This window comes from Chiloscyllium plagiosum, chromosome 2 (genome assembly GCF_004010195.1).
Source record: "Chiloscyllium plagiosum isolate BGI_BamShark_2017 chromosome 2, ASM401019v2, whole genome shotgun sequence".
In the NCBI taxonomy this organism is placed as follows: Eukaryota; Metazoa; Chordata; class Chondrichthyes; order Orectolobiformes; family Hemiscylliidae; genus Chiloscyllium; species Chiloscyllium plagiosum.
In genome coordinates, this window is record NC_057711.1 from 73,799,127 (window position 1) to 73,824,793 (window position 25,667).

Below are 25,667 nucleotides of genomic sequence, written 5' to 3' on the forward strand. Positions count from 1 at the left end.
TGTCTAACCTGAGAGATGCAACACTTTGTACAGCTCCTGTCACCAAACCAATGTGCTATGAGGGAAAGTGGACATGTGACCTACCCATTGTACATCTCCCAGCATTGAATGGTAGTGCAGTCCTTTGAAAAGCTAATAGCCAGAATGAACTGTTACTTATAGAAGCATGAGGAATCATCACTGATTCCATGCTGACACTCACAAGGTGAGGACTTAGACAGGGCAGGACCTACCACTCTCTGCACACTGCTTGTAGCCTCAGTATAATCTCTATTAAAGTGCAACATTTTTGCTGCAGTCCAGATCTATGTTTGAGGCTACCTATAGTCAAGGAGTTTATTGCTTGTGAGAGATGAGCAATACTTGGCCATTAGAACGTGTTTCATCCCTGGGATGTCTGGTTTGGAGACAGCCTATTCTCTAGTTGGTCCTGTTGTCCTGGAAGACTTGGCTAGTGGTGCCCTGGTGGGTTTGGGCCGAGAGGGCCTAGGCCAGTTGAAAATGAATCCGATGCTGATTCACCCTCCTTGACTTGGACTTCTTCAGAATTTAGAAGGGATATTGATGGCCAAGAAAGGAAGCTTCCGGAAGACCTTTATTGCTCGTGCTTCCTGCTGCTACCATCCTGTCTCTCTGAGCGGAAGGGACAGCTGGATACTTAGCACCTTTGACTGAAGTGATGGAGTGCAGGTCTGTGCACAAGCAAACGTCGAGTGTGCTGGACCTGGTTCTCTATGGCAGCAGCCAGATGCATGCATGCGAGAGCGAGAAGGGAATCAATAATTTTTGTGGACTCCTCCATCCTTTGCTCTACTTTAGTGACTGCCCCTGACAAATCTATCTGCTATTCCCATGCTTGTCTGTAAATTTTGGTCAAGTTGCTCCTAGCTATAACCATGGGCTCATCTTTTGTTTGGGAATAAGCAGATCTCTGGCAGTCCTCCAATTGTCAGTAATCTGTGGCATTCCTTCCACAACAGCTAAAGAGATATGTTGGTGATGTGCTCGCCAGATTGTGATCCTCAGTCTAATCAAGTTAGAGATACCTCTGAGGTGAAAGTCTCTGAGTTGGTGAATGGTACAGCCAAAAGCCTTGACAGTTCATCTTCTGTTGGTTCAGTGACTTTCTCTTCAGAAGTGGAGAAGGGCCTGCAACTCAAACCTCTCCTTGGACAAGGTTCACTGGATGTTTCTGGGAATTAGTAGGGTAAGCTTGAGCAGGTTAAGAATGCATTAGCACTCCCATTAGTGGGTGAGCAGCAGAGTACAGCACAAGAAAGCTCATTAGGAGATTGCAGATGGATGGTCTGTGTGTTCCTGTATGAGTGGTCAATCTCTCCTTTAGCCAAGTCAGCCACCTTATCCACATATAGGTGAGCAGTCTTCTATACACCAAGTCCCTTATCTTCAGCCTCTTGGCCCAATTGTGAGATACATTTTCCTGCGACAGGACAAAGAGAGAAATTGAATGTGCTGGAAGTGGATGGTGGATCCATCAATGGTCATGCAGGAGTAGGAACGATGGTGAGGTATTCCAAGTGAGGGAATGGAAAACATAGAGGACAGGAAGTGGTAGTTATTTAGGAGGCTGAAGTGTCTGAGAGTCATTGAGTGGACATGATGCATATACTAGTGAAAGTTGCAGCTCACGAGCCTTGGTGAGAGTTGTATGCAGTGGCAAAGTTAAAATGAGTAATGGCACTGACATGAGGTAGCAAATAAAAAATAGTGGCATTTAGCCTTGTGTTGCACAGAAGATAATTCCCTTTCTTCCTGCACTGTTAGGCGTTGCAATTAAACCGGGATTCAACATTAACTCCGGAATCTATCACAATCCAGTCTAGTCAAGTCTGGTGATGTGGCCTCTTTTTCCAGTCAGCAGAAAAGAGGGTGGTCTACCTCTCCACCACCAGCTCCACCAAATCACTGTTCACAATGGAGGGTAGTGAATGTTGTGCCCTTATTCAAGAAGGGGTGCAAAGAAAATCCTGAGAAATATAGACCACTAAGCTTAACATCTGCTGTTAGGTAAGTTACTTGAGAATATTCAGAGGGATAAGACATACATACATTTGGAAAGACAGAGTTTGATTAGGAGTAGTCAGCATGCCTTTGCGCATGGAAGATCATGCCTCACAAATTTGTTAGAGTTCTTTTAAGAAGTGACCAGGAAGGTTGATGAGGGAAGGGCGGTAGATATAGTCTCTATGGATTTCAGTAAGGCCCTTGATAAGGTTCCACATGGTAGGCTGCTCTGGCAGGTTGGATTGCATGGAACTTAGGGGGAGCTGGCAAATTGGATAAACAATTGGCTTGATGATAGGAAGCGGACAATAATAGTGGAAGGATGGTGTTGGACTGGAGACTTGCGACTAGTGGTGTATCTCAGGGGTTTGTGCTTAGCCCACTGCTTTTTTAAATCTATATCAATGATTTGGATGAGAATGTACAAGACATGATTAGGAAGTTTACAGATGACATTAAAATAGGTGGTGTTGTGGACAGTGAGGAAGGTAATCAGAAATTGCAGTAGGACCTTGATCAGCAGAAGAGTGCCAAGAAATGGCAAATGGAAGTTAATTTCGATAAGTGTGAGGTCTTGCATTTTGGAAAGTCAAATCAAAGTAGGAGTTTCCTGGTGAATGGTAGGGTTTTAAGGAGTGTAGTGGAACAGAGGGACCTTGGAGTTCAGGTAAACGGTTTTCTGAAAGTGGAGTCACAGGTAGACAGGGCAGTGAAGAAGGATTTTGATACACTGGCCTTCATCAGTCAGGGCATTGGGTATAGAGGTTGGGAGGTTTTGTTGCAATCGTAGAGGACATTGGTGAGGCTGCACTTAGAGTATTGTGCTCAGTTTTTGTCACCTTCTGTAGGAAGAATGTTATTAAACTGGAAAGAGTGCCGAACAAATTTATAAAAATGTTGCCAGGACTCAACCGTCTAAGTTATAGGGGGCGGTTGGACAAGCTAGGAGACTGAGGGCAAATCTGTTAGAAGTCTATAAGATCATGAGAGGCATGGATAGGGTAAATGCACTCAATCTTTTTCCCAAAGTTAGGGATCAAGGACTAGACAGCATCAGTTTAAGGTGAGAAGGGAAAGAATAAAAGGGAACCTGAGGAGCGTTTTACACAGAGGGTGGTACGCATATGGAATGAGCTGCCAGTGGAAGTGGTTGAGTTACGTATATCAACAATATTTGAAAGGCATTCGGACAAATGCATGGATAGGAAAGGTTTAGAAGGATATGGGCCAAGTGCAGGGAAATGGGGTTAGCGTGGATGGACGTTTTGGTCGGCATGGACTAATTCGGGCCACAGAGCCTATGTCCATGCTGAAGGACTCGTTAAGTCTATGACTCCATGACAATATGGAGATCCACTTCCTTTTCTGGGCCAATTTTGTTGGAATAATGTAGGAATACCACAGCTTGAGGATTATTTCCTAACTTACAGCATCCAAAATGGTGAGTAGCTGTGGTTTAACTATGGCACAAGTGGCCTCAGCATTGCAAACGTCATAGCAGCAGCAAACACTTCTTCATCTTCTTCTCCTGATTCCATGAGATTGGCATTGAGGAGAGCAGTCATAATCAGTGAGAGGAAGAGTGAAGAATTACAACAGAAATGTTGATATGGGCCATGACAGTCCAGTCACCAAGAATCTCATGCAAAAACACTTTGCCAAAAAGTGGAAACATTCAATCCATTGTTTTCCCATAGGACCTTGAAAACACGATAAACATATCACCTATTTTCCTCCTATTAGAGGAATGATTCCTGCTGCATTATGTGCACAGAGAGAATTGACCAATATGTATGGCATTGCAAGGGCAACAAAAACAGAGAGTGCACTGTTTAATATTAACTTGCATGTTTCTGGTTCAATCCTTAATAGCCAAAATGGGAAAGAAGGGCGTGAGTCTCCAGTTATTTTGTGACAGGTGGATCAATTCTCTGATCATCCACTGAATTTACAGGAGATTAAAGAACTTCACAGAATTTCAGCACCTTTGAGTTCTGCTCTTGAATAATGTTGATGGGGAATGTATTTGAATTTTTCCAGTCAGAATACAGCTTCTTAAACAATTAGCTGAGGTTCTTCATATTCGTTTGCCCAGATTTAAAGTTTAAATTGTGGAATGCTGTTTTAATTTACAGCAATTAATGAAACATTTATCCCATGTTGAGTACATTGAAATGTATTAGCACAAACAATTTCCAACAACTGACCTCAAATATGGATAAATTTATCTTCAAATATATGTGTCAAAAGCAATAATTTCTAACATCATCTCAAAACAGCCCTCTCAATTAAGTTGAGGTCTACACAGTTTTGCAAAAGAATCATGTTTAGCTCAGAGTACCTCAGTAGAACCAGTGAAGGCTACTTTATCTATGTCCATATGACTTGTTATTGTTGCTCCTGCAGTACATCCATATCCTGGTACAATATTCACCACTCCAGGAGGAAATCCTGCCTAAAGCAAAAGATAATGAGTTAATATTCAACAAGCACAATGAGTTAAGGAGGAATTGTGGTCATTAGATGATAGGTTACTTTAAACAGTAATTAAGAAAAGTTATCTTACTGCTGTAATCTAAGTGATTGGATGCTCAGATAAATTTATAATCATAAAATTGATGGTTGGAGGATTTGAGCTATAGGGAGAGGTGGAATAGGCTGGGCTATTTTCGTTGGAGCATCGGAGGCTGAGGGGTGACATTACAGACGTTTATAAGATCATAAGGGGCATGCATAGGGTGAAGGCCAAGGTCTTTTTCCCAGGACAGGCAAGTCCAAAACTAGAGGAGATAGATTTTAGGTGAGAGGGGAAAGATGTAACGGGAGCTCAGGGGCAACTGTTTCATGCAGACAATGGTGCGTGCATGGAATGAGCTGCTAGATGAAGTGGTGGAGACTGGTGCAATTACAACATTCAAAAGGCACCTGGATGGGTAGATGAATAGTAAAGACTTAAGGGATACTCTCCAACTGCTGGCAAATGGGACTAAATTAATTTAAGACATCTGGTCAGCATGGATAATTTGGACCAAAGGGTCTGTTTCCGTGATGTAGAACTCTATGACTTTATGTCTATGACTCTAAAAATGGAGAACAATTACAAACTTACTTAAATATAAAGGTGTAGTTATATGTAAGTGTAATACATCAAAATATGTTACAAATTTGAACCAGAATGAATAGAACCTTGATGAGTCTGCAGAAAAATCACTTTTCCCTTTAGGCACGATGAGGTGAGGCACTATTGCCCAGCACTGTTCTTTTGAGAGAACTGATAAATAAAAGACCTGCTATGATGTTCATCAGGCTTTAACTAGGGATACTCTGTCCTGGCTGATTGCCTAATACAACGGGGGATAAAGGGGCCTTGGAAAAAGATTAGAAAAGTGCTGTAAGAATGAAACCCACCCTAAAACTCAAGAGACTTAAAATCCAATTGTGTTTATTTTGGAAAGGCTTAAAAACCAAGGCTATCTAACAGAGGCATTTAAATTTCAGAAGAGATAAGATTGTGTACATTACTTAAGTTAGATACAATCGGAGATCATCATGTATAAAGTATCCATAGAGAGAGCTGTGCCAGATCTTTGTTGATCAGTTCTCTCAAAAAGAACAGTGCTGGGCAATAATGCCTGACCTCATCATGCATAAAGGGAAAAGGTGTCAGGTGGTTCTTACTTTCACAGAGATTAGTAGATGTAGGGAACAAGCTGTCAAATCATTAATTCACTGCAATCATTTAAAAGTGAACTGAATAAATATCTTGCTGTACTAGAAGTCACAAAATAGAGAATGCAGATCATAAACTAACAAGATGTTACATTTTTAATGTACTCCCCGGATTAGTTTACAGGCCCAAAAGCAATATGTTATCCAGATTTTCTGCTCCCAACTTGGTTGTCTTTTTTAAATATCTCTCCCAGGTGATTACAAGGCTAGCTGCCAGACAGGTGGCATTCTGAATCATCATGCCTATGACTTAACAACTGTATGATATAGGATAAGTACCAGGTCCTACCCTGTATTTTATTTTTATGTTTGTAAAATTCTTATCATCAATCTTTGTTATTAAATTCACAGAATTACTGGCAAATTAGGAAAAAAAGGAGGCAGGTTCCTCTGGACCAGCCAAATTTTTGTCATTGATTAGAGCGTTTGGTCATCATGATGAGGGCTTTTCGATCTCATTTTAATTGGAATGCTTTATTGTTATTTTGTGGATTCTTTCAAAGTTAATTTAAATGGTAAAATGGCACAAATTGTTCACTCCAAGCACAATCAATCATGGAAAATCAAGATATAAAAGTCTGGGGAAAATGACAAATCAGATAGATCTCACACCTACTGGACTCTTTTGTAAACTGTGGCTAAGGCAACATTTGAAGTTCATTTAGTCCACATTGATATATTTGTGACTTGAGGAGGAAAGTATAATAATGATTTTATAATGCAATATAATTTACTTATGCTGCAATAATGATTTGGAATGGTGTTACATTTTCTTTCCTTAGTATTGGCAGGAATGCAATCTCATGTCTTCTGATCATCAAGTGCAGGTCTGCTTTTAATTGCAACAATAGGTTCACAATTGACTGTTGACAGGGAGACACATCCATTTCTCACTGACTGTTATTGCCACGTGGCGAATGGTATCTTTGAAGTCTTTGTCTCATTGGGATGCAGTTAGTGACCACATGTGTTAAACTGGCGCATTGAGGTACTAGGGCAGTTAGGAAATGGAGAAGATTGGCTGATATAAAAATTAGCATTGAAAAGTAGGTCCATGTTAATGTTATAAAATATTTAACTTTCCCTTTAAACTTCGCAACATCCCCATAATTTTTAAACAAAAGATGGCATTGTATAGCTTTCGTCTTAAAATTGCCTTGAAATTCTTTAAAGTTTTTTCATCTCCTGACATAACAGAAATTCATCAGGTTTCCAACAACAGCATCAACTAAACAGCCAACCATCTAGAAAGACACAGGTAGCCGATGCATTGGAGCATCAATACTTGCAAGTTCCCCTCCATTTCATACACTATCCTGGTTTGAAATTAAAAATCACACAACACCAGGTTATTGTTCAACAGGTTTAATTGGAAGCACACTAGCTTTCGGAGCGACGCTCCTTCATCAGGTGATAGTGGAGGGCTCGATCGTAACACGGAATTTATAGCAAAAATTTACAGTGTGATGTAAATGAAATGATATATTGAAAAATTGATTGTCTGTTAAGTCTTTCATCTGTTAGAATACAGTGATAGTTTCACTTCTCTCATGTGTAAATCACAAAACCCTTTTTTTAAAAGTTGCATTCTTGGGTTAGCTGTTAACAATGGTGATAGCTAGACAATATGTTGAAGGTGTTGGCACCCTGTGTTCTCTGTCTATGCCATGATATTTAGATTGATTCTAATCTAAAAAGTGAGATAGCAGAGTTTTACATAAATTCATGCAGTTTTTGAGCTCAGAGTTCTACATGAATGCATGCAGTTTTTGAGCAAAGTACAATGTACTTTGTACACCCCAGTCCAACACTGGCATCTCCAAATCATGACTGGTTTGAAATGATATCACCAATCCTGCATTGTCGCTGGGTCTAAATCCCAGAACTCCCTTGTGAGCAGCATTGTTGGAATCCCACACTCCAAGAATTGCAGCAGTTTAATAAGGCAGCTCGTCACCGACATCTTGGGGGTGATAGGGATGGGCAGCAGATGATGACCTAACCAGCTCCCTGCTCTCATAGAAATGAAAAAAAAAATAGAAGTGGGCCAATATTGTCAAAGATCTACTGTCCAAATCCATGAATCATCGAATCCCTACCATGTGGAAACAGGCCATTTGGCCCAACAAGTCCTCACTGATCCTCCAAAGAATGACCCATCCAAACCCATTCTCCCTACCCTATTACTCTACATGTACCCCTGACTAATGCACCTAACCTACACATCCCTGAACACAATAGACAATTTATCTAACCTGCATATTTTAGAATTGTGGGAGGAAACCATAGCACCCAGACAAAGCCCATGCAGACACAGGGAGAACATGCAAACCCAACACAGACAGTCACCCGAGGCTGGAATTGAACCTAGGTCCCTGGTGCTATGAGATAGCAGTGCTAACCACTAAGACACCAAACCATGAGTGATCCACTATCAGCACATTACATAATGAAAAGCAATAGTTTTATCAATTACAAACTATATTTTAAAATCCAAGTTGGCATCATATAATGTTAAAGACAAAAAAAAACTGCAAATGCTGGAATCCAAGATAGACAAACAGGAGGCTGGAAAAGCACAGTAAGCCAGGCAGCATCAGGAGGTGGAGAAATCATTGTTTCGTATGTAACCCTCTTCAGGACTTGAGGTGACTGCAAGGAGGGAGCAGCAGATAAAGCGTGGTTTGGTGGAGGTGGGGGCATGGTGGTGAGGTATGGATAGGCAAAGGATGGTCATGGCGGAAAGGGAATGGGATGGGGAATTAAAATGGGTTATAATTGGGCAGTCAGGTCGACCCTTGAGGGCCCAGATGAGATGCTTGGCAAAACATACCCTGAGTTTACGATTGGTCTCCCCGATGTAGAGAAGACCACATCAGAGGCATCTGATGCAGGAAACTAGGTTGGAGGAGAGGCAGATGAAACTCTGTCTCACTCTAAGGACTGTTTGGGGCCCTGGATGGAGGTGAGGGGGGTGATGTGCTGGCAGATTTTGTATCTTTTATGCTTGCAGGGGAAGATTCAGGAGGGTTGGTGGGGAGAGTGGTGCAAACCAAGGGAGCGGTCCTTGCAAAAGGCAGAAAGGGGTGGGGAGGGGAAGGGGTAGATGTTCTTGGTAATGAGGTGTAGTTGGAGTGGCGAAAGTGATTAAGGATGATACGTTGGATGCGGAGACTGGTGGGTGGTAGGTGAGGACAAGAGGTATCCTATCTTTATTGCATTTGGAGGGGGGCATTTAGAGCAGTGGAGCGGGGAATGGAGGGAGTGCAGTTGAAAGCTGTCTGGATGACAAAGGAGGGAAAAGCACATTGTTCAAAATAGGTGGACATCTGGCATCCTGGAGCTGCTCATCAACTTCACCCACAACTTCCATCCTGCCCTCAAATTCGACTTGGTCTATCTCAGACACTTCCCTCCCTATCTTGACCTCTCCATTTCCAGCTCCAGAAACAGCCTCCAATGGATGTTTACTATAAGATCACAGACTCTAACTACCTGGACCACACCTCCTCCCACCCAGTATACTGCAAGAACTCCATCCTATTCTCTCAATTCCTCCTCCTCTGCCGGATCTGATCGGACAAGGACACATTCCACTCCCAAGCATCCTCAATGCCCACCTATTTTGAACAATGTGCTTTACCCACCTCTGCCATCCAGATAGCCTTGCATGCACCACATCCATTCCCCACTCCAATCCTCCCCCAAACACAATAAAGACAATGTCCCCCTTGTCCTCACCTACCACCCCATCAGTCTCTACATCCAACGTATCATCTTTAAACACTTCCACCAACTCCAATTAGACCCCATCACCAAGAACATCCTCCCCTCCCCACGCCTCTCTACCTTCTGCAACGACTGCTCCCTTCATCATTCCTTGGTTCACACCACTCTTCCCACCAACTCCCTCTGAACCCACAGGTACCTTCCCCTGCGACCGGAAAAGATGCAAAACCTGCTGGTACACCACACCCCCCACCTCCATCCAGGGCCCCACACAGTCCTTCCAGGTGAGACAGAGGTTCACCTGCCTCTCCTTCAACCTAGTTTACTGCATCTGGTGCTTGCGATGTGATCTCTGTACGTTGGGGACACCAAACGTAAACTTAGGGAACAGTTCGCTTCGCATCTCAGCTGGGCCCATAGGGGCTGACCCGACCTCCCAGTCACCATCATTTTAATTCCCTTTCCCACTCCCTTTCCATCGTGACCATCCTTAGCTCTTCCATTGCCACAGTGAATCACTGCAAATTGGAGGAACAACATCTCATCTTCCGCCTGGGCAGCCTACAGTCCAGAGGACTCAATACTGAGTTCTCCAATTACAATAGCCTCCCTTCCCATCCCCCAACTCCCATCCCAGCCCCTCCCCCTCCCTTCCATTCCACTGATTGACCCTTCCTTCCAGATACCAACAGGATTCATTCCTCCTATCGATGAATCAGGTAGTACCCTCTGCCTATGTTTACCTATCCCTACCTTAGCACCCTGCTCCCCTGCCCCCCACATTATCGGCAGCTCCCCTTACACCCAGCCCCTGTCCTGAAGAAGGGTTACACTTGAAACATTGACTTCTCCACCTCCTGATGCTGCCTAGCTTGTTGTGTTTTTCCAGCCTCCTGCTTGTCGACCTTGGTATCATATAATGACAGTTTCTTAATTAACTAATTTATTTATCTAACTTCCTTCAAACTTAGCAACATTTTATTCACATGGTCTCAACAACTCAGCTATACTCAATTGAAATTACAGGCAGTTTTAGTGGCCATTTGACAAACTTTTAATGATCTGCAGAACTATCAGCTCAATGATATTTTAGATTGGATAAAGAAACAAAGAACAGCATTGCTGTGATCAGTTGACTGATCTGATCTAAAAAAAATCAAAGCACTTTTCATGTTGAAGTTAATGTTTAATTTTCAGTAGCAAAAAATACTTACCAAATGGGAACAATGTCATAACAGGTTGCGAAAGTAAGGAGAAATTTAAATGTTTCTTGTATCATACTCAAAGGAATCTCAGTACAACATGGAAACAATGCTGAGAATTTTCATTTTAGTAGCATTGTACAACTGAACAATAATACTTTACTTCAAAAAAGTTTGCTTGCTCTAGATTAGTAGTTAAACTCAAAAATCAGTAAAGCAGGAAGACTTTGCATCCTTTATGGTTGCTATTCACCATGTGCCTAAGGGTATCAACTCAAGCTTGACATGACCTAGCCCTTTAGCATTAAGTGAAAGAAAAATGATCAACCAATTTCAGGTCGATGTCTCGAGTTCTAGTAAATAATTTACTTACTGTGACTTATAAACGCCATTTTAAGTGCTGCATTTAACTATTTATAATCATAACAAAAAGGAATAGCTGATACTAAGTGAGCCAGAAAAGGATATAGGATTTTTAACCTGGATTACGATGCAGCAGAAAGAATGAAAATAATATCTATCATTTAAATCTGATTAAATACTCAAGCATAATGTAAATATATTAGGGATAGATGTTTCCCAGAAATAGGACATTAAAAATTGGATTTTGTTTATATTAGGGAAGTGGTGGGAGAATGATCTGGGTATCGCATTGAATAAGGCCAATGGCAGGAGTACATCTAGTTGGTCCACAGCTTTCAAAAGGTGGCATGGTTGCTCAGTGGCTAGCACTGCTGCATTACAGCACCAGGGATCTGGGCTCATTCCCAGGCTGTGGCTGTATGGAGTTTACATTTTCTTCCCCCCACCACCCCCACCTCTGTGTGCTCCAGGTTCCTTTCACAGTCTAAAGATGTGCAGTTAGGTGGAATGACCATACTAAATTGCCCATAGTACCCAGGAATGTGCAGACTAGGTGGATAAGCCATGGGAAATACAGGGTTAGATGGATGTGGTGCTCTTTGGAGGGTCAGTATGGACTGAACGGCCTGCTCCCATGCTGTAGGAGTTCTATGATAAGAATAGATGTTGGTTGTGGCTGCCAGAAATGAGAGTTATCAATTAAAAAACAAGAAGTGCCAGATAAACCCAGCAGGTCTGAGTTTATAATGGAATGAGAAACAGAACTAATGTTTGAAGTGAACAAAGAAACTGAGTTAATGCTTTAAGTCAAATATCACTCAAACTCTTCTGATGAAGAGATTCCACTCAAAAGTTTAACTCTGTTTTTCATTCTCAACAATTGCTACTTTTTTCTGCTGTTTTTATTGCTTTTATTTAATTTTTACTCCATTTTTTGATTTTGTTTCAATATTATTATGATTATGAATATTATTTTTATTATTTAGCTAGAGCAGCTTACTGAGGCCTCCACAAAGGGCATGAGGATTTGGGGAACCAGGAGGTAGTGACCAGCAGTGCTCACTGTGGGTCAGATTTAATATGGAGCTGTCTCTTGCAATCTTGGCAAATCAATTTCTAATTTATATCCTACAAGAAGCATGAGGCTCCTTATTAGCATATTCAAAGGCTCTGAAACATGTTTTAAGCAAGTAGGGGAAAAACCTCCACAACACCTCAATCGAAATACCATTGTATGTGTTTGTCTCTTAAATTAGAAATTTCTTCACTCATTTAATACCCAGAAAGCAAGAGCAATGCATTTCACTTTTATCACATTTTATCTTAGTTGGTGAGTCTTATTTGGATCAAAACATTACAATGCATATCCATGAATCTATAGTTTGTTCCTTCAGTTTGGACTGGGTATCATTTAGATGAAACTTTTACATGGATGGATATGAATTTACAATTGCATAAAAATTGGTTTAGTAAGAAACATCAAAAATGACAAGTTTATAACTCTTAAAGTTTAATGAATTACCTCTTTGATTAAAGTTCCCATGTAGAGTGCAGTGAGTGGGGTTTGCTCTGCTGGTTTAATAACTACTGTATTGCCACAGCAAAGTGCAGGAGCAAGTTTCCAAGTAAACATCAGAAGTGGGAAGTTCCACTAATAGAGACAAAAAAAAAGTTGTATCAACGACATCACATTTTGTTCAAGATTATCGTTAGTTTTATGGACTTAATTATCATGACTATAGCATAATAATAATATTCATGCATCATACTAGGATGAGAATTTTCTGTATATGTATAGCAATCTCAAGAATAGATCTTTGAAATTTCCAATGTTTGGCAATTCCAATGAAAATATAATATATAATCGCAAAATTAACACTCCTGCTCCCTTCGCACTCAAGTAAGCTAAAAGGAAATGCAGTCAAAGTTGGTGTTATAGCAAACATCTGTGTTCCACAATCCCTTTGAGTTGAATTTTATGAGATACTAAATTTCTTGTATCCTGTCAAAAGGTCCACCAAGAAAAACACTAACTGCCCAATAGCCAGATGATGGTTAATAGGTTGGAGGGAGGATTCCTGTCCCTCAGGAGCAGGATATCCCACCTCAGAGAGGCAACTCATCAAAGACCAAAAACTCTCCAGAACTCTGTGATAGAATTATCAGGAGGATGAGGCTTTTAAGTAGGAAATCATCAGTCTCTTAAGGGTGTCAATTAGCCCACTGGGGATGCCTGATGTTACCCCTCTACTTGCAATGTTGTAATATGGTTGGAGTGGGTAAATAGGTGATGACTACCAACGCCATTTTCTGCCCTCACTCCCTCCACCACCACACCTTCAAATCCTCCACTGCCACACCACCAAGGTTGACACTAAATCAAGCCCTTTAAGTGCAGTTTTTTTTTAATTGTGAAAGTGGAATCATAGAATTTACCATATGTTCGAAATGAACATTTTGCTGGAAATATTAGATTTAAATTTTGACTTTATTGTCAGGTATACTCAAGCATGGGGCACAGGAGTACTGTAGAAAGTGTGCAATGTCACCAGACACAGCGCTATCTTGGGTGCAAAGTACCTAGGTACAAAATCTTAGTTACAGAATTAGAAATGTAAGGAATAATTTTGTCTAACAGACAAAATCTTCACAAATAAATTTATATGTTGACACACAAATGAAGAGCAAAATCCTTACCTATAATGAATAAAATTGCTTATAAATGATGGGTTTTTTTTAATGCCAATAACCTTCTAACTAATGTTTCTCTTAGCCATGATATTTATCATAAGTTAATAGTGAACTCAAATTAACATGAAATTGATCAATGCAAATTAGCTTGTATATTCATTGGAAATTGTTCATGCATGAATTCAAGTACAATTTACTGTATTCTTTGAAGTATCAAGCATTAACTGTTAATATATTTACTCTTCAACTCATTCATGCACATCTTTAATTCTGTTGCCTGCCAACCATATTCCATACTGAAATGATGTGTGACTTCGCTGAAATTTACAAAGCAATAAATGATTATTGTGCTGAATGAATATTCAGGCTGCACACTAAATCATTTAGTATGTCTTGTAATATGTTTTTGAGGAGGTGCTCCCAGAAGTGAAAGTACAGAATTCTTAAATAACAGCACTGGCTTGTCCCTTGTTTCTAGCCTCGTATACAAGTGACTACTCTCTATTTCAGACTCAGGTAACTGGAAGTGAAACTCCTCACAATACTCTCCAGGAATCTTGGTCAAATAAAATAAATCTACAAAATGTTACTTACAGGTATAATTTGTCCACATACACCAATTGGTTCATGTCTTGTAAATGTGAGATAATCTCCATCTGATGTAAATTAAGAAATTAATTCAATTATTTACCTTAAACAAGGATTTGGATTGTTATGTAACTTAACTGCATTTTTAAATTAGTATAACCAATGAAGTATATTTGTTAGAATATGCATTAAATGTGTAACTAGTTTACACATTTGAACAAAACACTTCAGTTTGGAATCGATTGCTTAGAAGATAGAATCCCTACAGTAAGAAGGCAGGTCATTCGACCCATCGAATATGCATCAACACTTTGAAAAACATCCCAGTCAAACCTGTAATGCCCTAACCTTATTCCCCATCATTCTGCATTTGCCAAGAATAATCCACCTAATCTATACATCCGTGTGCACTATGGGCAATGTAGCACAGCCAATCCACCTAACCTGCATGCACCTGATGAAGGAGCGTTGCTCCGAAAGCTAGTGTGCTTCCAATTAAACCTGTTGGATTATAACCTGGTGTTGTGTGATTTTTAACTTTGTCTTTGTATTGTGTGAGGAGATTGGAGCACCAAGAGGAAATCCTTGCAGATACAGAGAATGTGCAAATTCCACACAGACAGTCTGTCACCCAAGGGTGGAATTGAGCCTGGGTCCCTGGTAATGTGAGGCAGCAATGCTAACCACTAAGCCATTTTACTCTCTTCCCAGATATGGTAGCATTTGATGCAGACAATGCACAGGAACATTTGTTTTCATGGCTAGATTTTCCTGAAACAGGTGACGAGTTATCACCACAGGCTGTAACTTGAGGAGTGCCATTATGCATCAGGTATGGCTGACCTGGATGCTATCCCACTCTTACGACCTGCTGTAGGTCAATTAGAAGGATTTGGTAATCAACCTGTTTTACCTTCCATGGTGTGTATTAGCTATAAGGGGAGGTTGGATAGACTTGAATTGTTTTTGCCAGAGCATTGGAGGCTGAGGGACAATCTGATAGAAGTATATACAATTATGAGAGGCATGGATAGCGTGAATAGTTAGAGTCTTTTTTCCTGGAGAAGAATTGTGAAATACACAGGGGGGTATAGGTTTAAAGTGCAAGGGGGAAATTTAGAGGAGATATGTGAGTCAAGTCTTTTATGCAGAGAGTGATAGATGCCTGGAATGTGCTGCCATGGGAGATGGCAGAAGCAGATATGAGAACAACAGTTTAAGAGACATTTGGACAGACACATGAACAAGTAGGGAATAGTGAGATATGAACTGTGAGCAGGCAGATAGGATTAGTTTAGAATGGCAACATGATTGGCAGAGACATTTTGGGCTGATGGTCTTGTTCCTGTGATTTACTGTTCTGTGGACCCCAAATCATGCAGTGGGACTTGAAACTGGACTTTCTGGCTCAGAGAAAGGGACTCTACACTTGCCTTCAAAATCTCTGCATTTGTAATAATGGCATTTGAAAGACAGTCCTATCACATACATCTGCATGTTAATTAAACAGTGACATTAACCCAGTCATTCAAATTACAAAGGGCTTTTAATATTTAATAGAAGGGAAATTATTTTAAAGTACCTATTTTAAAATCAAAGTTTAAGCTCTGCTTTATATGACATACAGCAGCATCAGAACAGCACCCACACAGTGGGAAGCAGATATCTAAAGGATTGTCACTATGCAACAAAAAGCAACATTGTGTTTGCCATTATTTAAGATTAAGAATAGACAAGAACTTAATTCTGAAAATAACACTGCAAAAAAACTAAAAACTTTAAAAATGTTGAAAAGCTTTTCTGGAAGTCATTTGGTACCTTTTGATCATGGCTTTTGACCAAATTGGACTTGCACTAACTTGATGTAAAATCCAAAAAGTATGGTACTTTTTTGGACCTCTTGGCTTTCCAGGACTGAGAAATAAAATCAGTCTCTCAGTTAAATTGTTGCTTCCTTGCTAATGCTTGATGAATCACATAACATCCAAATTAAATGGATAACATGATGCACACTTATATTAGTATCAGGCAACATTGAGGAGCAAGAGTAGGCCGTGCGACCCTTGAGTTTGCTCCACCATTTGTAATGAGCATGCCTGTGTTCTTAACTCTATTTTCCTGTTGGTAACCCATACGTTTGACTCCCCCATCTATCAAACAACCACTAAATCAGCCTTAAATGAATGCATATTTTGTGAAATCTTCTACTTTCTGGGGAAGATATTTCTATACTCTAACAACCTTTTGAGAGGAAAAAAAATCACTTCATCTCTGTCTTTAAAAGGACACTCTTATGCTTAAACAATGTCCCCTAGTTCTACACTCCCCCATAAAAGGAAACATCCTCCACACATCCACCATATCAAGCCTTCTCAAAATCTTCTTTGTTTCAGTAAGATTTCCTCTCATCCATCCAGACTCCAATGGATATATACTTGACCTGACCATACTTTCTTTTTAAGGTCAGGCCTTCTTCACTGAAATGGGTTTATTGAACTTTCACTGAGCTGATTCTGAAGTTTTTTTGAGTATGGAGACCAGAGGTATACATAATACTCCACATTCTGTATAACTTCAATAAAAGTCATATCTTTATATTCCATCCCCCTTGCAATAAATGGCAACATATGATATACCAGCCCTATTAACTGCTATATCTGCACACTAACATCAAGTGATTCATGTACTAGGATTCTGTACCACTAAGTTTAGCAATCTCTCTCCATTTAAATAATCTATTGTTTTTCCAATCTTCCTGAAAAAATGGACAAATTCACTTTTACTTACATCATACATTTTCTGCTAAATGTTTTCCCACTCGCTTAGTCTGTCTGGGTGCCTTATTACATGCAGAACCATTGTAATACCATCACCAACATGGTGTTACACTGTGGATTCTTCACTATAAGAATAAACACAGTGGATCCTTCATTATCACAAGAAACAGTGCGGATCACTCACTGTAGGGTTTAAAATAACTATCTATCGTTCTAGGATAAAACACTGTAGACCTCCCACAGTAAGGAGGAATGCTATTATTCACAGTTTAGGAGAACACTCCAGAGTCCTCAGCGTATGGAACATGTTGTGGATGTCTTACTGTTTAGAAGAATATTCCACAAACATGATCAAAAGTAATGCTAACTACTACATACTTTATACTATAAGTTAAAACATATACTGCCAAGTTGTCTTTAAAGACAGACACTAAAGCTGTTATTAATTTACTGTTTAGAAGAATATTCCACAAACATGATCAAAAGTAATCTTTCCAGCAATACTTCCTTTAATTTGAAATTTTATAAATGCTAACTACTACATACTTTATACTATAAGTTAAAACATATACTGCCAAGTTGTCTTTAAAGACAGACACTAAAGCTGTTATTAATATTGAAAAGTAATTTACTAAGCTTGAGTCTTTCCCGATCTGACATAACTGATTTTTTTTTCAAGTCAGCTCAGCATTGGAAACAATCTGTGCTTTCATTGCAGGGACTAGAAATTATACGAAAGCTTGATAAGCATATATTTACTTATTTATTCTATTTGATGTTTGAGTTAATCAATTTCCTTTTGTCTGTCCTTTGACCTCTCTGGAATTTCTTAGATTCTTCTGCAAACTATATTTTGAAAGTTAAAAACCACACAACACCAGGTTATAGTCCAACAGGTTTAATTGGAAGCACACTAGCTTTTGGAGCACCGTACCACACAACCATCTGATGAAGGAGCAGCACTCCAAAAGCTAGTGCTTCCAATTAAACCTGTTGGACTATAACCTGGTGTTGTGTGGTTTTTAACTTTGTACACCCCAGTCCAATACCGGCATTTCCAAATCATGACATAGATTTTGAAAAGTCTTCTTTTGGCAATGGGAGGGAACATTTTAATTTAGCACTTTGAACTGCCAGTTGACTTTTTAAATGGTATTGTTATACTACAAGTTCCTGATCATTATCAGCGTTGAACAAAATTAAACCACATTGCTGACTTTTAAATAATAGTGAAGCATCAATGGGCCATCAGCTCAATGCCAGCGTAAAACTATTTTAAAATAAGATTAAGAATATCTAGAGAAACAAATGCCTTGGGGTTGTTAAAAATAAGTTTTCTTTGCAGCATTTGTGGTTGTAGCACAGCTGATATGAGAGCAAAGGATTAATGTTTTCCACACATTCTTCCCAGGCTTCAGTTATTTACTCCACTGAGTACCATGTGGTTGCATTAATGTAACAAACTGTAAAAGTATAACTGAACAATAAGCCTAAAATTGCAGAGATATTAAACATTCTGGATCCAAGGAAACTTAATGTCTACTGCTCACTGTTGGAAGTCCAATACATGTGTGCGCAGCTCAATGTATATTGTAAATCAGATGCAAATCTCTTCAATGGACACCTCCTATTCTTAGCCAATGACTTGTTTATCAAGCTGCTAAAGATACAAAAGATTTGAAAACCATTTTTCAATAAGACACAACTTACTGACAAGTCTCACTGCCAATGGAATTAACTATAGACTGAGTTTCTAGTCTCTAGTACTTTAAATACCTCAGTTGTCAGGGTAGTGGGAGAAGTACAATTTCTGATGGGTGGCATTCCAAATCAGCGAGGTTTTAAAATGCACTAATGTGTAATTTTGATACGTATGGAATTGGATACCTCTGTGATGCCTCTTGAATGTGATTAGTCCTACTAATTTTTACCATTTATGCTCATGTATGAAAAAAAGCTCATTTCCACTGGCGTTAATATTTGTGCTTATGATTCCATACATTGGCAAGAAATCAATGTCATGGCATATTAGATGTGAAGGAAATGGTCAGCAGAAAAGGTCTGTAATAAAGAATGATTTTAGGTGCACCTTGAGAATGACTTATTAGCAATTTATTTATAGTTGCCCATTAATATATTTAAATAGCTGTTGTTTCTAACACAGCTGTTCAAGGATTATTGAAGTTTAAGACCTGTACTGGGAGTAACAGACAAGATAATTTTGTTTCTGGTTCTGAAAAGTTTGAGATTAGAATAAATTGGCCAAAAATAAACATTCTTCTAAGACATTCTCACAATATTAGAAAATTCCCACAGTGTTTATTTCAAGGGCAGATGAAAACATTAATTCAACACAATTAATAGACATAAATATAACCTTACCCACAGGGATGGTGCGTCCTTGGATTTTGTCAGCCCAGCCAGCATAGTAACGCAATGTTTTAATTGAGCCATCTAGGTCAACAAAGTACGCATGAAGGAAGAGTTTTCCAGAGTCAATAGATTCTATTGTCTTAAATAAAAATAAAAAAATTGCCTGTCAGTTGTATTGGTTCTCAGGAACTACAGTTTAAACAAGCTTTACCTTGCCAATAATGCTTGGAGCTATCTTCAGTTGAAGTCTTCAGAATAATTAAACATAAAACAGGTGTAAAATCTTTCACTGTCTACTACAATGACCTTCAATGTAATTGTACCACTTTGAGAATTCTGTGACACATTATTTTGTGGTTATCATACTTCAGGACCAAATCTCTTGAGTATCAGTTTTAAATAGCAGCAGTGCAATAGATAATTAAGATACCATAACCCCAATCTTTCCTGACATTAAAATTTGGCATCACAGTTACTCGCTAAAGTTCTGTAATCGTGGAACTTGTTTGTCTTTTTACTAGGCATATCAGATCCCAGAGTGAAACTTGCCTTGATAGATTATAAGATTAACTTTTGCAGATGGTTACCATGGCAGTTAATTGCTGAACATATTTACACAAACCTGCAAGTGTCTTTTTTAACAACAGAACACAAGTTTATTACAGAAGGGAAAAGATAAACAAATAAAGCTATCATATTTTTAGATATATCAGTTTAGAAAGACCTTAACATAAATGTTTAACAAAGGTTCAACGTCAAATAAAAGCAAAATGCTGATGATGCTGGAGATCGATGAACTCAGAATACAGTCATATTGAACTCGAGCCATTAATTTTGTTCACAGATGCTGCCACAACTGTTGAGTTTCTCCAGCACCATCTCTTTTTATTTCAGTTTCAAATTATTTCCCGCAAGATCTCTTTGCTGACACTCAATCCCAGACAGATATCATTCCTATACCAACTCCTTCACAGTTTATTTAATTGGCTCATTCCAGTTCTCTTCCATAGACTGCTGAGACAGCTCTGCAACTCCTTACCAGTTCTGCTTGCCTGAACCTCTGTTCACTTCTGTAGCCTCGTTTTAACTTACAAACTTTCATACAAACTGTCATAACTTAGAGACCGTACAAACCAAGACCCTTCCACTGAGCCAGCTGTCCTCCTGATTCTTTTGAACCTAAGGCGCAACTAAACTAATGGCCCCAGCCTACTTTCTCTGTCGTCATAAAACTCAGTTGCATAGATATTTAATCGATTAACATCACAAGTATTCTGTGAAGCATTTGACTGCATCACATGCTTTTTTTGACATATTTAAGTCACTGTTTCAAATTACTCTCAGACATTAGAACAAAACAAATTACATTCACATTGATTAATCATTCTTCATAGATTGATTAGCTCAGTGAGTTAATGTATTTAAAACAGTAAAAAATCTACAAGTTATGAAGCAAATATTGGGACAGCTGCTATTTGTGGTGCACACCATTTGAAAATCCACAGCAAACTAACTGATAGGCAGATTGGCAACACTGTAGACAGACATGTGGAGTCCTGAAAGGTAAGCTTTCTTGAAGGCAAAGTATACTTATGGAAACCACCTCCTTTTCAAAAGAAAGTTTAATTATTTACATTAACAAGTGAGCTGATGAGTCTCTAAGCATACCAGTAATTCGCTGATACTTCCAGATCTCTTGAAGATGACTTTGTCTGGAGGTGCATCAATTTCCACAGTCAACAGTGATATTGCCTGTCATTCTTATTTGAATTGCCCATTTTTCTTTCACAGACTGCAGCTGCTGTTCCAGAACGGGCTTATCCTAATGCACTACAGCCAAGTTTTGTTTCAGATTAACCATTGATTGATTCCTTTCTCGAGCTGTTACAAGTTGTTCAGGTGTTCTTGACATTTAATCATTTGATTTTATTAAGATTTATAGAGCCATAGTGTCAGAGATATACAGCATGGAAATAGATCCTTCGGTCCAACTCGCCCAAGCCGACCAGATACCCTAAATTAATCTAGTTTCATTTGCTAGCATTAGGCCCATATCCCTCTAAACCCTTCTTATTCGTATACTGATCTAAATAACTTTTTAATGTTATAACAGTACCAACCTCCACTATTTCCTCTGGCAGCTCATTCTATACTCGTACCTCTGCATGAAAAATTGCATCTTAGCTCTCTTTTAAATCTTTCCCCTCTCACCTTAAACTTATGCCCTGTAGTTTTGGACTCCCTTACCCAGGGGAAAAAAATTTGATTATTCATCCTGTCTATGCCCCTCGTGATTTTATAAACTTCTATAATGTCATCAGCTCATTTTGAAAGCTTTGGTTTTAAACACAGGTTTCTTCAAAGTTTTTCAAAGTTTTAGCCTCCTGTTGGTTTTTCTTCATACCCTGCTCTAATAATTGTCCAACCTCTTCAATATTACCCTTTATGTTTTATTTGAAGCGTGGTCTTTCACGTGCTGTTTCAGTAGTTGTTGGGCTTTCTCTAAACCTTGCTTAAAATATTTGGCTAGAGCTTTATTGTTCATTATTATTTTCAATAGGTCTGTCTTGTGAATGACTTGTAGCTCCTTTTTGTTGCACTGTGCATTTCCATGTATTTCTGCAGGTCTGTCATTTACTCCAATATTGGTTTGAGTTCAGTCTAATCTGTCTGCAGCTGCTCCTGCAGAGTCTGATAAGTTTTGCATGCAGGTTGCTCCAGATCTTCCTGTAAACTATCAAAGGTTTCATTGAATTGATGCTACAGAGCTTGTAATTTATTCTGCTCACTTTATTTCTCTTCAAGCTCTTCATTCATTATGGAAGCAGAGCAGAGGTATTCGCTAAAAATGTCATCTCAGGCATAATGGTCTCAAGTTTGGATTAATTCTGAGCTAGAAATTTAGCCTCTTTCTCTTTAACTTTAACTTTTTGTCCACAGCAGAGAGCTAGCGATTAGCAATTTATATTCAGAATAAAGTAGTGCTTCATTTTTTTCTTTCATATTCAGTTCCATAAGTATGTTACAGTTCTATTCGGTCTCTGAGGTTTGACGGATTATATGGATTGAGATTAGTGTGAGATTAGAGCATCTTGGTATACCTACAAGATAGTCTTTCTAGCTATTCTGTTCGGAAATGTATGATGCACCTCTGAGCAGGTGGGACTTAAACCTAGGCCTCTTGGTGCAGAGATAGGGACACTACCACACTCCCACAAGCACTCTGGTATCCCTCCAATTGCTGGCCCCACAATGTAGATGCCTAGGCAGATTGATTGTACTTGTACTCCTGCAGTATTGATTCTGCATGAGGAATTAATTAAATGTATATATTCACAGGTTTCGTTATGGCTTCCCATGTCTGTGAGTACGCATTTGTTTAGAATTCACAAGACTAGTAAATTGGCAGTTGCCCTTAGCTGATAACAAATATTCATCAATTGCCTAACGACAGTTTGAATTTTTGCAAATATTTTGGAGAATGTGATGACATTGATGTTTTCCACAAAATTGATAGTGTGAGACATGTGTCCATGAGTCTTTGTCTTATCATATACATTGTAAGATTCTCTTTTTGTTGATTACTTCATGTATTCTCCTCTGGCACAATACCAGGTGGACTTTATTGTAGCTTCAAAGTACTCCTTGAACATGGCCTGTTTGGGTCAGAGCAAAGCTCTTTGCAGCTACATTAACCTTTGCTCTAGTCCCTCTGCCACTGACCTTTATTTGTGATATGATTTGCAAAATTGATTGAATGCTGGGGTTTTCCTTGATACATGCTGATGGCCACATGTCTTGCCGTGTTTGGTGTTTTAGTGATTGTGTCAATCATTGAGATATATTTAAGACTTGTAAGTTTCATTGACCCACAAGTATCTATCTTTCAGTAACTCATGATGCTATAATATCAGTTTGTGTAGAAAATATTTCTGGAAGGCTTCCATAATTGTATATATGACAACCAACAAATCAATTTGCTCATCTGAAAAGTCACATAATGAGTCCTTTTCTTTGCATCTGATCACAAAGTGGTCTATGGATTCTGACGGCTTTTGTCTATTTGCATAAACTCTGGTTAACAAATACAGAATTCTAATCTGACTCTTAATTGGTACCCTAAATATAGTCTTTATCTTTTGGAGGTCTTTTATTTCTTCAACTGTTTATCGTGCTTACTACATTTGTGGAGACCTTTGTTTCCAATTGCTCAGCAAATTTTAATGACATGCTTTTCCCCAATGGACACACATAGAGCTAGAAACCATAGCACTGAACACTTTTTTAAATACTTCTGTTGTGTCCCAATTTAATTCTTGGAAATTTTGGGAATATGCCTTTGGCTTTCCCTTGTTTGCACACTCTGACCATTTTCCTTACTCAAATGAATGAAACTTAACTCACAATAGGGACATGTCTACCTACCACCAAACTGGGGTTTCAACATACACTGATACTGTAATAAAGAAGTACATCAAGGGTAGTCTTGTTCATTGTAGCATGATTTTCTTTAATTATTCACAGAATGTGGGCCAGCATTTATTGCCCATCCTTCATTGTCCAGAAAGCTGTTGAAAGTCACCCGCATATCTGTGGATCTGACATCACACACAGGCCAGACCAGGTAAGGACAGCAGATTTCCTTCCCTAAGGCCATTAGTGAACCAGATAGGTTTCTCCCTACAATCGACAGTGGTTTCCTGGACCTCATTAGACATTTAATTCCATATTTTTATTGAATTCAAACTTCACCATCTGCCATGGTGGGATTCAAACTCAGGTCCCTAGAACATTCTCTGGGTCTCTGGATTAATAGTCTAGTGATAATACCACTAGGCCATCACCTCCCCTTGAAGAATGTTGACCATATATTGCCTACAGATTAACTAGCTTGCTGACTGTTCAAGTGTGGTAGAACATAATAAAAAGGAGCCTGTCCTACTATTCAGTAAGATTCTGATTAATCTGTTTGTGTTTTGGATTCCATACTCCCATGTCCTCTTGAAAAGCTTTGATTCTCTTGCCGAAAAGAATTATTTAAGTCTGGTTTGCAAATACAAAATCATCCTGTGTTGTCATCTTCAGAGCCAGAGTTCAAAAATTTCACAAACCTTTGAGTGGAAAAGTTTCTCCTCATCTCTCTCCCAAAAAGGTGGCCATCAATTTTAAAACAATATCCCTTCATTCAAGAATCACCCACAAAAAGAAATAATCTTTCTGTGTTCACTCTGTCAAGACCATTTAGCATCTTATACGTTCAATCAAATCACCGTCAGTCTTCTAAACTCCAGTGGAAACAAGCCCAGCATGTCCAACGTATTTACATAAGCCAATCTGCTGATTCCAGCTATCAATATAGTGAGCCTCCTCTGAAATGCCTTCAAAGTATTTACATATTTCCTTAAGTAAGGAGACCAAAACAGCACACAGTATTTGGTGCCATGGTAATGTCCTGAACTTGAAAATCTGAGTTTAGGATCCAACAGTTGTCGAAGTCTGTCATATTAGGTTTGAACTGATTGACTTTAAAAAAGATAGAATAATGAGAGTGAGCGGAAGACGTGCCTATTGATTTCCCACTATCACTTACGTTGTGTTTAAATATAATTATTGTTAAATTGTCAGTGGCCACTGTATGCTGAGACTTAGCTAATCTGCAACACCTACTCCTTTACAATTGTCAAGGTGGCCTGACTTTTTTAATGGCCATGTCTAATAATTCTCCAAACAGAAACCAAAGAGTAGGTTAATGGCTGGTGTTCAGACTTGCAGAAAGTGGGCCACTTTTGTTCCCCAGGAACCTGCAGAAGCCTCCTTGGTTTTTTATTTTTACAAATATAGGATAAATTGATAAGTTTCTGCATAAGAGATTAGCAACGTAACATTAAAGCACTTGGGATTGGGGATTGCATACTGACATGGATCAAGAACTGGCTGGCAGACAGGAAACAAACAGCAGGAATAAAGGGGTCTTTTTCCGAGTAACGAATGGGGTACAGCAGTGGTCCAGGCTTGGCTTCTACCTATTTACAATATGTGTTAATGACTTAGATGAGGGAACTAAATGTAATATTTCCAAATTTGCAGATGGTACAAAGCTAGGTGGGAGGATGAACTTTGAGCAGGGTGCAGAAATGCCTTGATTTGGACCAGCTGAGTGGAAGATGAAATGTAAATGGATAAATGAGCA

General features: G+C 39.1%; 1 protein-coding gene across 4 annotated transcripts in view; it reads right to left on the reverse strand.

The window, feature by feature from the left end:
* The window catches only part of LOC122560880 (retinal dehydrogenase 1-like), a 72,629-nt gene that overhangs the window by 32,621 nt on the left and 14,341 nt on the right, over window positions 1–25,667 (reverse strand). For all 4 annotated transcript variants that reach the window (XM_043712104.1, XM_043712085.1, XM_043712093.1 and 1 more), the window contains 4 exons: window positions 19,487–19,616; window positions 14,334–14,395; window positions 12,571–12,699; window positions 4,367–4,480 (listed from right to left, as the gene is read on the reverse strand). In XM_043712104.1, the coding sequence (XP_043568039.1) occupies window positions 4,367–4,480; window positions 12,571–12,699; window positions 14,334–14,395; window positions 19,487–19,616 (435 nt within the window). The remainder of the gene's footprint in view (window positions 1–4,366; window positions 4,481–12,570; window positions 12,700–14,333; window positions 14,396–19,486; window positions 19,617–25,667) is intronic.